Source organism: Gymnoscopelus microlampas (assembly GCF_963454915.1).
Source record: "Gymnoscopelus microlampas genome assembly, chromosome: 22".
NCBI classification, from domain to species: domain Eukaryota; kingdom Metazoa; phylum Chordata; class Actinopteri; order Myctophiformes; family Myctophidae; genus Gymnoscopelus; species Gymnoscopelus microlampas.
This window is the reverse complement of record NC_139959.1, coordinates 19,214,285-19,229,101: the sequence shown is the minus strand read 5'-3', so window position 1 is coordinate 19,229,101 and position 14,817 is coordinate 19,214,285. Positions and strand designations below refer to the sequence as shown.

At 43.3% G+C, this 14,817-nt stretch overlaps 1 protein-coding gene across 2 annotated transcripts in view; it reads right to left on the bottom strand.

The window, feature by feature from the left end:
* The window catches only part of tlcd4a (TLC domain containing 4a), a 171,742-nt gene that overhangs the window by 123,579 nt on the left and 33,346 nt on the right, over positions 1-14,817 (bottom strand). Inside the window, exon 7 of one of the 2 annotated variants that reach the window (XR_014600153.1) lies at positions 13,938-14,803. Coding sequence is in view for 1 of the 2 variants with exons in the window: in XM_084049027.1 (XP_083905153.1) it covers positions 14,482-14,803 (322 nt within the window). In the remaining variant the exon portion in view is untranslated. Of the gene's footprint in view, positions 1-8,707; positions 14,804-14,817 lie in introns of those variants that run through there. The other variant, XM_084049027.1, reaches the window with a different exon arrangement.

Here is a 14,817-nt window from a genome sequence, read left to right as displayed (position 1 = left end):
TTTTCTGGGATTGCACTGACAAAGTTTATATATGTGTAGGCCAAATTGAACATGTGTGTGTTGTTTTGTATGTTCAAGGTTTCTTTATTATTACATCAAAGCAAAACAAGTTGTAAGTTTCCAAAAATAAATAGGTGAAACTGAGGCACCGTTTTTTTTTCTTTTTAAAATTATTTGGTAAGTGTTTGGATATTGTGTTTTGACTCTGGGAAGGTGAAAACAGACACATTCATTGCACTGACCCAAGTGTACCTAGACAGCCACACCCAGCGTCGCCGCCACGTCGGATTAGGAGCGTTAAATCACCAATACATCCCCAGACAGCACAGCGACATAGCGCCAATGTAGGGCCTATGCCTACATCCCCCTGTAGCATTGTAGGCGCTATGTAGCGTGGGGACCGTTTGCTCACTGGGAAGATGTCTCCGCGACATCTCTGGCCACTGCTGCGCCGACATCGCGGCTCTCTCTGTGCGATCTTAATCCCAACGGTTCAACGCTTATCCACCCTTCACCCTCTCCTATTCCTCCCCTCGTTCTTTCCAATTCTACACTACTCTACATTTGCAAACATTGTTTTATTATGGTTAGTATTTTCAAAAATCCAAAGATTATTACTGTACCATTCCAATCAATTCCCCATACTTGAATTATGCAGAGAAGTGGGTTCATATATGAACAACATTGAAAGTTGTTCATATATTTGTTGTAACAATTTGCATGTGACAATATAGGGGTCCACATATTCAATGCAAATTAACGCCAAACTGTGAACTAGAGATGTACTGCCACACCCATTTGATAATCATGGCTACATTTTGGGGCTCTGGCGAGAGAGAGAGAGATGGCTCAGGTAATAAAGCGTGAATGCCTCTCTGTCTGCTCTGCGGCCCCAAAACATTGGAGCTGACACTGTTCCTCATCCAACTGCGAGAGGGTTATATTCCCCTAAGGGAGAGCGACACAATGTAAAGTCAGGAGGGTTAATGATACTTGTGAATAATTCTCTGAGAGAGGAGCTGTAGGCTCTATGCACAGCAGCCATATAGTGAAGACATTCACTGGTGTTACCAATGATACTAATGAAGTCTCTGTTCCATTCACTAGGCAAAGAAACACACCTTTATGGAAAATTTAGGGTATTTATTGAATACATGGAATGTAATGGAGGAAAAGTGAAAGGGGTTCCGGGGAGGGTCGCAGACCCTGGAGTCTTTGGGGAGGAGGTCGTTAGCGTAGTCGGCACGGCGGCTGGACGGCTGTTAGCGTAGTCAGCACGGCACGCATGGACTGTTACCCCCAGCAGGAACCTGAGAAAGGGAAAGAAAGGGAAGGAAGGAGAGAGAGACGGAGAGGTACGGAGAAAAGAAGCGGAGTGGTGGAAAGCACAACCTGTGGAGGTGAAAAGGGGTGGTGGAGGGATGCAGAACGCTACGAGCTTGAGTACGAAGTACGAAAGCGAGTAAAGGGGTTTCTGGGTAGTTCTGAAGTGTATAAATAGCGCCAGGTAGATTGGTAAATGGGCGGAGTAAAGGTGTGTATCCCCGCCTCCCGAACATCTGTTGTTCCAACGCCATTTCACTAGGCAAAGAAACACACCTTTATGGAAAATTTAGGGTATTTATTGAATACATGGAATGTAATGGAGGAAAAGTGAAAGGGGTTCCGGGGAGGGTCGCAGACCCTGGAGTCTTTGGGGAGGAGGTCGTTAGCGTAGTCGGCACGGCGGCTGGACGGCTGTTAGCGTAGTCAGCACGGCACGCATGGACTGTTACCCCCAAAGAGAGACAAAGAGAGCAACTACTAGACTAAGGGATTATGGCTGCTCTGTTTTGATAAGCCCCATAAAAAACACTAAAACTGGTCTGGACTGGGGAATTCGGAAATTGACCGAGTGGCTAACTAAGGAGAAACTGGGGTGTGGAGGTGTGGGAGGAGGATGGAGTGAGGGGAAAAGACACGTGTGAGAAAAAAAAAAAATAGAATTCAAGAGAAGTTGGTGAGAATGGCAGAAAAAGGGAGGATTGTTAGAACTCCGGGGCGGGAGCCTGGTGGAGCAGAGGTAGCGTGGTGGTGTTGTTGCCGTAGGCAGGACTAACAAGGGGGGGGGAGGACGATTAGCTAGGGCTAGGGGGTTTGGGGGGGTTCTGGGGGCATGAGGCCCGGGCGTGGGCTCCGCCGCAGTGGCTGCAAACATGGAGCAGCTTGCAAGAGCTGGCTGAGCAACCGAGATCATTATAGTTGTTGCAGACCATGGTCTTGCCGCAAAACATGACGGGGCGCCCACGTCGGTCGGTGGTTCTGTTGTTGGCTGGGTAGACGGGTGAGGGTGTGGGGGGAAGCCCAGGGGAAGCTGAGGAGGGAAGGGGAGTTGGGGGCTGGAAAGCCACGATGGCTGGAGACGGGGTGGGGCTGGGAGTTGCGAAGGCGCACGAGCTGGCGGGGTGGGCCGAGTTGCCGCATAGGGCGCAAGTTTCTGCCACCCTGCCTGCGGACAGCCGGCAATAGAGCTCAAGATCTAGGCGACCCCAGTAAGTGCCGAGGTTCCACTGCTGGAGCCTGGCAGCAGCTGAGGCGGAGAACTGGCGGTGGTACTCCTGGAAGAGGGTTCCTCCGAAGCGGACTGCTAAATCGAGTACCACCGCCATGTAGTCGTCCAGCTCCTGTCGCCGGTCTGGGAAGGTGGAGCAGATGACGTCTCGGAAAATGCCGAACGCCAGGCAGAACTCCGCCACAGTGAGTGGAGCGGATCGGGTAGGGGTGGAGTTGCGGAGTTGGATTTGGATTCCGCCGCAGTCCAGGATGCGTGGCTCGGTGTTGCTGTCGGAGGGGCGGAGGAGGGAAACCAGGTCGACGTGGTTGCCCTGGAGAATCTGGTTGCGGAGGGATGGTGGGATTGGTTGGGGGTTCCTGGAAAGTGAGTTGGCCGGTGGGTCCACTGGGCGGGCTGTGGAGAGAGAAAAGGGGGGGTTTGGATGGGGGGAAGGGTTATTGAGGGGTGGACAGGAAAGAACAGGGGGGGAAAGTGAAGCGATGCCACCGCTGGTTGTGGCAACGGGATTTGACTGGGTGGCATGCTCGAAAGTGGGAGGGAAGAAGAAAACAGGCGGTGACAGGGAAGCGCTGGTGCCAGGTGTGGCGACGGCAGCACTTGGGTTTTGGGTGGCAGCAATAGTAGGAGAAAACTGGGTTGGATGTAGGGATGGTTGGGTGGGGGGGTGGGATGAAAGTGCAGCCTGCGGTACAAGGGATGATAACAAAGACAAAAGAGACATTAAAGGGTGGGTGGCAGGCACAGGGTTAACATTGACAGGTAAAGTGCTGGAAGAAGGAGTAGTATTGGTAGTAGTAGTTGTAGTAGTGATAGGAATAAAGGATACAGCTGCGGGCTGGCTTGTAGAAGTGGTGTTCTGTGCAGGCGCTACTTGGCCAGCCCTGCGGTGGGTGACGTCATCAGGAATCGCCGCGCTGAATCGGGAAGCGCGACGCGTGACGTCATCGGGCGGCGCCTGGCTCAACGGAGGCCCCAGTGTTGCTGTTGTTACTAGCGGTGTTGCAGCGAACAGCTGGAAGAGTCCCGCTTTGTTTGTGGAACGGGGGAAAGCGATTCCTCGGGCTCGGAGCTGCCTCTGGAGTCCCGCCACGGTCCAATCTCTGATGTCGGGCGGCGGGGTGCGGGTGCTTCGGCGGCTCGTGTCGGAAGAACCGCGGGGCGAGCGGTTGGAGTTGCTGGAACGCTGGCTCTGTGGTGTAGCGGGAATAGCCGACGGGGATCGCCGAGCTGCTCGGCGGTGTTGGTGGTCTGAGCTTCTTGTGGGTTGTCGGCCCCGCTCCCGTTCACGGGGCTGCGAGCGATGGTGTGTGGATGCACGGGACCGACCTGATCTTGCTGGAGTGGACTGACCGGGTTGTGAAGCGATGCTGGACCGGAGAGAAAAGCTGGATTGCCTGGAGAAGGCTGATGAAACTGAGGCACTGGGGGAGATGGAATGCCGGGACTGGCTAGAAGGTACGTTACTTCTAGTGCGGCGGGAGGTGCTGGGTTGACTGGACGGGATGGTGGGCAGACTGGGTGGGATCACGGAGGGCTGACTTCTCCTGGTGATGGGCGTCGGGCTCCTCGGGATGATCCCGCTGATGTTGTCGTCGTCGGACGCGAAAAGTTCGAGTGAACTCATGATGCAGAACGCTACGAGCTTGAGTACGAAGTACGAAAGCGAGTAAAGGGGTTTCTGGGTAGTTCTGAAGTGTATAAATAGCGCCAGGTAGATTGGTAAATGGGCGGAGTAAAGGTGTGTATCCCCGCCTCCCGAACATCTGTTGTTCCAACGCCATTTCTGGTCAAACAGAGTCAGGGTGCTGATATTATGCATGTTGACTCACTGGAAACACTGCTACACCAGTGGGACTAAAATTTGGGTCCAGGTACCCTCATGGTTCCTTAAGGGGTTTCCAAATGGCCCCTTACGGGTGTGTAACTACAGGTCCATTTGGTTCCATTTGTACACTCTCAGAGTTACTGGGGTCGTGGAAATTAAAACATTTTAGTTTAGTTTAGTTTATTACGGATCTCCATTAGTCCTCACCACAGTGAAGACTATTCTTCCTGGGGTTTGAGAACCACTGTGCAACATTAATGGAACAGAGCCTTCATTACTAACATTGGTAACACCTGTGAATGTCTTCACACTATGGCTGCAGTGCATAGAGCCTATTTGGGGCATAGCTGCTCACTGACTGGAAATAGACTGCAGAAACTGCATCTTGAGTGAATGTTTCATTTTGAATAATTATGATCAATGATTTTTGATGAAATAAATACATGAGCAGACAAAATTGGAATTAGTAGCCTACACTATACATTTGAAGCTGATAAATGGGATAGGCCTATTGATTGGATGGAATTGGTGACCCACCTGAAAATGTATTTTCTGTTTACTAAAGAGCTCGAGAGATGTTACTGATCAAACACTCTATCGTGGTAATGGCATGGATTACTATCAGAATACAGAGTTTTAACTTTTTTGTTAAAGTTGTTGGTTTTTTATCTTTGTAAATGGGTTGATATTGACAAATGCAACATTATTCATTACATTATATTTTATTCTCACCAACGGGGGTAAAGCTATTGGCCTGCAATATTCCCTTTGTCCACTCGAGGGCGACACAGACTGTGGGGGATTGAAAACAAAGGCACACAGTCCTAAAAAGCATTTCAGGCAGTCAACACATGTTTTAACAAAATTGTCCTGTATCACTCAACAAAGGCCAAGTGTTTTAAAAGTTTATTTTCTTCTTCTTTGGTGATATTTCGGCAGTGGTGTAAAGTAACTAAGTAAAAGTAACTCTGTACTTAATTACAATTTTGAGGTATTTTTACTTTACTGGAGTATTTCCAATTTTCTGTAGACTACTTTTACTTCTACTCCACTACATCAAATCAAATTGTACTTTTACTCCACTGCAATTATTTGAACATTTTAGTTACTAGTTACTTTGTAGATTTTGATTATTACCAAACATGCATTAACCACTTCAGCCCTTCGGCCATTTGAAAATAGCCATCGAAGCTCACAATATGTCATGCAGCATTGTGAGCTTATCTGCTATTTTCAAACGATTTTTATACATGACTCAAAGACATCATGGGTTAACGTTTCATCCAAGAAATGACTTTATTTCTAACATTTACCCATGATGTCTTTGAGTCATGGAGAATTTGTGTTTGTAAAACATTCCTTAATGGTGAATGAAGGATCCAAACAAGAAGAAAACAACTTGATGAATGGAATTAATCCGAGACCCAAATTAACAACAGCAAAACTATAGGCTATGAAATCTGTCTATTTAAGTCCAAAACATCACTCGTATTATTTAAATTCTCTTCTACCAAAGTTTGCTGACAACATATTGTGGTTGTCACACTTTTCACTCTGACTTGAATTGCTCATCAACAACACATCTGATGATAATCACTCCTACATTAGAAGGAAGCTTAAGGTCTTGGCTTGAAATGGGTATAACCTTTTTCCGCTTAACTTATTCTATCAGGAAGTTATTAGCCATCAAAGTCACTTTGACACATTGTGACAACAAACACCATACCGGGATAGCTTGTCACAATGTTGGTTTTATAAGCCCTTTATGGGTTTCCTTTTCTCACCTGCACTTATTTCTGCGTTGTTTTAATAATGTTACCGTTTTTTTTATTGTGCGAATAAATAAATCAAATCAATGCACGGGGTCTGTCCCTATAGTTAATCAATGGGATGTGATTTAAAGATTTTATTTAAAAAAAAACATTTAACTTTTTGGTCTTTTAAGCTAGAGACACACTAAGTTTTTAAATTACTATCCAATTAATACCCAAAGCCCTTTTTTATAGTTGTAAACCATTATTATGTTTAATTAGTTGTCACATCAGGATGTGACAACCAGCCCCAGAAAAATTGAGACAACTAACCCCACCTGACCATGTGACAAACTTTCAATGCTAGCTGTTACATGGCTGCAGCTAGCCAATGACACATGGCATCGAAATGAAGCTATTGACTTCCTCTTTCGAACAAGTGATTTGTTTTTAAATGTCTAATATCCTACAGACTTTTATTACAAAACCAACACCAAAATAAAAAGTTACACCTAAAAAATACAAAATCTCATCTCACATCAATGTCTTTGATGTCTTAAAACAAATTCCCTGTTAGAAATGATGCTGATGTTATGTAACATAACTGATATCAACATGGTGAGACAGCGCCCTCTAGTTTGGCTGTAATAAGCACTGTGACAACAAACCCGTGTGACAACCATCCCCTGTCTCCCTAAATACACCAAGTATTGGTATAAAAATGTACTAAAAGTACCAAAAGTATAAAGTACTCATTATGCAGAATGTCTTTTCAAACGTATATAAATCTGAAATATTGAAAGTAGCAGATGTACAAGCTCACAATGCGTCGCATTGCAACGCATTGTGAGCTTGTAAATCGGCTATTTTCAGATGGCCGAAATGTATTTAGGGCTGAAGTGGTTAATGCATGGGGTATGCTTGTAACTTTTAGAGTACACGGTGTGGATGGCCTGCCCTCAACAGGGTCCCCCTCACCCCAATGACCCCATACTCCTGCAGCACACGACAGCATGGGGTGTAGTGGAGGGGGTGCGCAGGGGAGCGACTCTCCCCCACTTCTAAAAATAGGATTTCGGTTTTGGTCAGTGATGAACCACTTGAACCCCAGCCAGGGGCGTAGCGTCATGAGGGCCAGTGGGGCCACGACCCGGTCAGTAAAGACCCTGCCCTGTCTAGCTGCTCTAACTCCGGGGCAAGATTTGCCAGAAAAAAGGAATTCTGCAACGACAACAATAGATACATTAGTGCAGTAACGTTTCCACCACTGAAGGATGGAAGAGTGTGTTGTTAATGTTGCTTTAGGGTCATTTAATGAATTAATTAATTTTAAAAAATCGCACGCACTTTGTGCAAGTATGTGTCCCAGTGCATGCTATGCGGCTGACCCCAGTATCCGTATTATTGGGGGAAATTTTGCCAGAAATAGCAGATCTACAAGATCACAGCGTGACACCTTGCTTGTAGATCTGCTATTTTTTGCCAAAGAGAATTGAAGTACGGGAAAAGCGGTATAGACGAACTCCTCCCCACTTCTAAAAGTAGCTCTACACCCCTGACAGTATACCTCCTGATGGGGAACCCGGTCCTATGCCTTCTCCAAATCCACAAAACACATGTAAACCAGATAGTCATGCTCCCAGTCCCCCTCCAGGCAAGAGTAAAGTCTGTTGTTTCACGACTAGGACAGAATCAGCATTGTTCCTCCTGGATCTGAGGTTCAACTATCAGCTGGAGTCTGGACCCTCCTTTCCAGACTTTCCCAGGGACTATCCCCTTAGACCTACTGTAGGCCTATAGGCCCCTCAACATGCCGTGGTAATTTGGTTAGGATATGGACATTGCATTCATGATATTGCTTTTTTTGTTGTTTTTGTAAGATGGAGGCCTCTATTTACTGATAGTTTTTGTAAAGTGTATATATTTCCCAATACAGAGGCAATATGCCCTAAAAATATGTTTTAAACTTTTTATATGGCATCAGTAAATAGAATAAATATTTAGGGGTACAGAGTGATAATGCATGTTATAGAGGCTATTTTGGCACACCATTAATGCATCATTTATGCAAATACAATGGAGAGGAGGATGTCACAGTCTTTCCTTTTTTTCTCTCCTCCAACATGGGGTTTGAGTACAAGACACGACCGCCCTCTGGTGGTTGACATGTGACACAGCTTGGTGACAAAGCATCATAAAGAGCACATTCAGAGCATAAATTAACCACTTAACCCCCAGCATTTGGTGTAGATTGAAAAAGAACGCACAAAGCACAGAGCAACGTTTTAGTGAGCTGCTCAGTTGCTGCCCACTGTGCTGTTTTCATTTTTGATTTTTCTGCATCACACAGAGAGGAAAATAAAGCTTGATAAACCTTGAATATTATATGCAATATAATATAAAACCTGTAGCTTGGGCGCACACACACAAGCACGTGCACACACACACACACACACACACACACACACACACACACACACACACACACACACACACACACACACACACACACACACACACACACCTGGGGATCATCAAAGTATAGCTTTAAGTAACAAAGAATGTTTTATTTCTTTATATTTATTGTCAAGGAAAATATTTAGCATATTGCTTTATTGAGGCAAATGACATTGTGTGAGTTGATTAAGACAAGGTGACTTCATGTTGTACATTAAAACAGTGGCTCATAAGAATAATTAGGCTATAAACTCTACCATTCCAACATTTCTTTTTTTTGTATCTTGTTCTTAGTAAATGGTTACCCACCTCAGCATAGATGACATTCTAAAACAAGAAAACAAACTAAAACAAAGCCTCAAATAGCTACATTTTAGCATATAAAGGGTAAAAAAATAAAGTGACCAACAATTTCTCTTCTCCATTACATTCACCAGATGCAGCATACAAACCATGACCTCTGTTGAAATTGATGACCCACGAAACATTCAGAATGTTAACTATACAGAAGCATTGACTGAATGATAATCTTACCACGTCACCTATACAGTGCTTTGTGTTATGTGTAGGTTTTGGACTAATAAGCATTGACTTGAATGATAATCTTACCACGTCACCTATACAGTGTTATGTGTAGGTTTTGGACTAATAAATAGACAATTGTATGTACGTATATGATGCAAGATATTATTTATTTGCACTGCCCAGATTATTGTTATAAACTGTGCTACTTAGTCAAGTATTCAAGTATAATGTCCCCTCAGTGATTACTTCTGTGCAGCGAACATCGCTTTATCAACCTCATCATGATCGGTGGATAACATTGTGGCATAAAATAATACAGTCAAGTTTAAACATTGTGTACCCAGAAGAAGAGAACCAAACCAAAGAACAAAATTCAACTTGCAAATGTAGCCTACGTTATTTTGTTTACAGTGCAATCCCCATGCAATACCACATGCAGTTTTACAGGGTGCATGAATATATACCATGCATAACCTAGTGTACAGTGCCGCAGCTAGCTCTAGAAGGGTCCCATTGCCCCCAGACCATTTAATTGTTACCTTTTGGTTCCTCTGAAAGGTCGCCAGATATCATATTCACTGGCAGGCATCATATCATAGGACTATCATCCCATAATTATGTCCCTTTAAAAATATATATAAAAAAAGTCTCTATTTGTGATCATTAAATGGATCTTTCAGGCTTTTGCACAAAACCATACTGAACTGGGCTTGGACACAAATGTGCCAATTACGCTTAACCTCAACAGCTGTAAAGGGCTATGTGGGAATTGTACCTGTAAATGCAACGGTTGAGAGCACAAAGTAATAATGTCTCTCATAGTGAGTGACACAGTATTTAAGCTACAATAACCTCTGAAAGGCTAACCACAGGAACCATTGCGTCCCTATTTTGAGCATGTAATAATAGGCGGACAAAACAAAACAAAATGTAAGCAAACATTCGGCAGAAATCCGATCTACAAGGTCTGGCACAGGAGCTTGTACATCCGCTATTGCTGCTATGTGATGTACAATGAAGTATTTAGGGTTTAAGTGGTAAAACTACACAATGGCTGCAGTATAATCTCTTTTCAACAGGTACCTTGAGTTCATAGTTACTCATTCCTTTCCAAATATGTATGTTACAAAGGCAAAACAATCACATTTGACAGGCACCTGAAATGGAAAATAAACAACACAATATGCGTACAATCTACGTGAAACATGACAATCACATTGTGTTTTAAAAAAGGCAACAAAGCGCATAATACAATGCTTAAGATGGCAAGGCCTACCTTACAGCAAATTCCTAAGTTCCATGAAGTTGATGTGACAAGTAAAATATTGAATATTCATGACTTCACATCCACTTTAGGTTTTTGTATAGGACACAAAAACAAAAGTAAAGATTTAAAGACATTTAAATGACAAATTAAGCATTATTATCAAAAAAATAAAATGAAACAATAATAATGCACACGCTAGTTAGCCATCAGAATGTCCCATTTCATCTCTTGAAACCTGTTACAAGTGTTCAAAAATAATGTTGTTGCCTCAACATGCAGGGACACACGCTGTTTTCATTCATTGTCTAGTACATGGCAATACCATTTCTCCATAGGATGCAAGGACTTTCTATAAAACATGAGTTGTATTTGGAGTGTGAATAGGACATTTTCTAAATGAAAAAAACAAAAAAAAACTGTGGGTAACGGAAGAGTCCCGAGTTATGATGAGTTATGAGGTACCTAGTATGCAATTTGCATTTTATTTGCAGGCTAACATTTTCCAACCCCTTCTTGGAAAATACAAACATTCAAATACTACAGCAGCGTGCAGCAACTTGACAAATGTTGTACATGGTTAAATCAGTTTGCCCCAGAGTAAAGATTCATACATATATGTATGAATACAAAAAATTAAAAATAAATGCCTGATCTACATGCTCACAATGCACGATGAGAGCTTATAGATCACTATTTATGCTATTTTGGAAACAAAAATAAACAATTGAATAATTATGATGAATCTGTCCAGAATAGGGACGCCAGGGTTAAAGCCTCACTATGTACCTTTTTTTATGAGTAAATGTAATTCTTGTGTATGGTAGAGTATGATAATACAATATAACAATACAATTGGGGTTGTTGTATTTGTCTCCCTGCTCTTCTATTGAGACATTTAGATTGTGTCAAAGGTCATGTCTCATGTGTCAGGACCTGAACGTCAAGATTCAATTTATCGCCTGAGCAGGCAGGCAGACTCAATGGTAGAAATTTCAGCAGTTGCGCAGGAAACCGGGTTCAAATCTGAGAGGAAAGTCACATACTGTAGTGCAGCTTTAATGTTTAATAAATGTGTTAAATTGTGATATTATCAAACCTTAATACACATTTCACTGTCCATAGAGGAAATGTGTGTATTTACCATAAGTTAGTCTGACCAGAAGCATAGGGATAGGGACATGCCCTACCGGTGATAAAAAATGAATGACCAGAGGGTCCCCGACCCCACCCCCCAGCAAACCGAAGATTAGAAGAATCAGACAGAATCAAAAATATATATATTTTGGTGTGGATGCAGGATATACACCAGCTGTAGATTTAGAACATCCTTGCAAAAACATTGGTGTCTGTGACTGTGATGTACCTTTAAGTTAGCATTCTAGACCAATTTCCCTTCATCAAAAACCTACTGCTAGTGTCCATACATCCCCTATCGACAATGCTCCTGTGTATGGAAAGTAAGATTATACAGTACAGTATGATGTGTATGGGCATACTTACATGTACATACTGTACAGATACCTGTTGAGACAGCTTTTTAAAAATGTATTTTAATGTACTGCAGCAGCAGTTCTTAAAGCTTTAGTGCAGATGTTTCTTTGATGATTACGTGTTTAGTCTGCACTTTTCTCTGAGCTGAGCGTGGCCACTGGCCAGACTTTGAAGCTTGTTTTTGATGCTAAGTCCTGAATACCTTTAGCCTACTTTTTGGGGGGAGTTTCTGCTTGCATCATCTAGAATACAAACACAGCATGGACATTCGGTTTCCCTTTCAGTATCCTCTCTCTCTCTCTCTCTCTCTCAGAGACAGGAATACAGTGTATGAGTTCCCTAAGAGGTACAGCAGGATACATATTGATTACAAAAAGGCATCTCTATCATTGGCTGAATATATAAGAAATAAATTGCTCTGGAAAGCAGCTGGATGAGCGTAAATAAATATACATACAATTATGCAGATACAGAATTCAAGCTTTTCTGGGATAACTTGCCTGTTTCAAGAAATGTCTTCAAGGTTTACTGTTTAACAGAGGCTCGGCTCTTAACCACATGAACCCTGGCATTCCTATTTTGGGCATGTCATTATAGGTAAAACTTTATCAGGTGAGCTTGTAGATTGGCTATTTTAAAATAGCCAGATTATAAAATAGGGCTTATGTGGTTAAGAGAATTGAAGTAGGGTGGATGGTAATTCATTTCACTCAAATGACTTCCCTGTATGAATCCACTCCTGTCCAGTCCCAGTGCAATTCTCAGTAATGACCACTGGAATTACCAGCATGTTGAGCATTAGACTAACATCTTATGGCACTGACCATTAACTGAGGAATAAGAAATTCCCCAAACAAAGTACTTTTGAGGTCCCCCGAGGTTGTTGTTTCCCCAGTCCCCCTTTAACATGAACTCACGTTTTCCATAACTTAAACTCAGGCAACAGCAATAATACAAAACAAGTTCAAAACTACACAGCAAAATCCTCAGAGTTAACTCTGAGAGTGTAAAAATGGACCCTCACAGGTCCATTTTTCAACGTACAGCAAAAGTACAGTAAACCGTGTATTACCTGCTCATTGTCAATGACCAGTCCTCATCATGAGCAGGTAATAGTTACAGAGTTTTGCTGAACGGTTCATGGTACTGTATGGGAGATGGCCAGCGCTATGGTCCAGCGTATCTGACTTCTGCCCACCTTTAAAAGGAAGACACTTTCCATTGTTATGCCCAGTTACATAAAGAGGTATGGAACCCCAGGCAGATTTTGTAGTTTTTTTCCTGTGCGGGATAAAAAATTACTGAAGGGTACAAAACATGGCAGGCGAGTTACTAATGCAGCTGCTGATACAATTAATAATGGGTGTGTTATATTGTGCGAGCATAGAGAGTCGTCAACAGTATTGTCAATGCTTGCACATGGGGACACCTAAATCGAACACACGCATTATTAATTTGATTAACTGCAGCTTTGTATGTTGCTTACATCATGGTGTGCTACAGTATAAGCAGTGTTGGGCTAGTTTTTGACTTATTACTCCCTGCCATGAAGCAACTACACTACTCGTTACAGGTAATTGCTTCTTTTTCTCTGCACACGCTGAAAAATCCTGTTGGAACGGGTCCATTTGGTTACAATTGTACACACATCGAAGTTAATTAGCATAAAGGATTTGACTGTTTATTCAACATACGACGCCCAGGTAAAAAAATAAATATATAAATACATAATTTGCACACTATCTCGTATAGACAAGGAATAGGCTTGATGAAGTTGAGCTGTAGAAAGCATTAGATTGACTGCCTACATTTGGACTGCTAAACAAAGGCTTTTCCGGATCGAATAGCTGATCCACAGCTGATCGGGCGGAGAGAGAACACATAATGTTGTAGGTACGGAGATTGAAAAGACTCATTCATAGGCTATTCACTCATTTAATGGACTTTAAAATAAGGTAAGGGACATTGTAACTCCTCCCATTTTGGGCGGGAACCCCTTTTTGTAACTACCTTTCAGGACGGGAACCCATTTTGGGGTTCCTGTTGCTATGTACAGTATATAGCAACATACATTGTTTGTAATTTTTGAATAAATATTTGAAGTTTTTCAGAAAACTTTAGAAGCCGTTTTTAGAATCGGCCTAAGGTCTAAATGGGTTAAGGGTTGGGGAGTTGACTGCGCTGTTGCCTTAAGGATTGTAGCCCATCGTTACAAAGCATACTACTGACAAAATCTAAAGAATGGCAACACGCAAATCAACCTACATGTATTACGTCTCTACTCTCGACACACAATTTCACCAAGGCTTGTGAAAACTGTAAAAAGTTACTTTTGGAGAAAAGGTTTAATATTATTCGGTATATTACTCCATACTAACGCGTTAGTTTTACCTCGTTACATACTAACTCTGACTAGAACGTCAGCCTTATGCAGCCTGCCATGTTCTTTCCCTTCTGTGGTTTTTAACCAACCAGAAAACAAACTACACAATCAGCCTCGGGTGTCATGCCCCTTTAACGTACAACTTCACTGGCATGTCAGAGTCCAGCTTTACATTCAACGGCAACGTTGTCTCAGCTCTGTTGGAGTTCTGTTCTTCACGACTGGCTCTCAGTCCGTCTTCCCGTTCTCGTGAGGTGTGTCGACTTTGGGTGTCCGCCGTGCTGAGCGCAGTACCCTGTAACAGCCGCGGGCAATCTTATGCATCCACATTACGTTCATGACATCCAGGCAGATGCTGGCACTGATCCAAGCCACGCGGCCGCCCTGGGGCACCAGGTAGTAGGCGTCGGTGCCGTAGACGGCATACATACGGGTGTAGTATACCGGCATGACAGCGATTCGAACCAGGAAAAAGACAGCTGCCATGGCGATGCCATTGACCATGTTGGGCCGGGAGGACTTGGCGAAGCCAAGCACCTCAAAGAACCAGCTGAAACACAACAC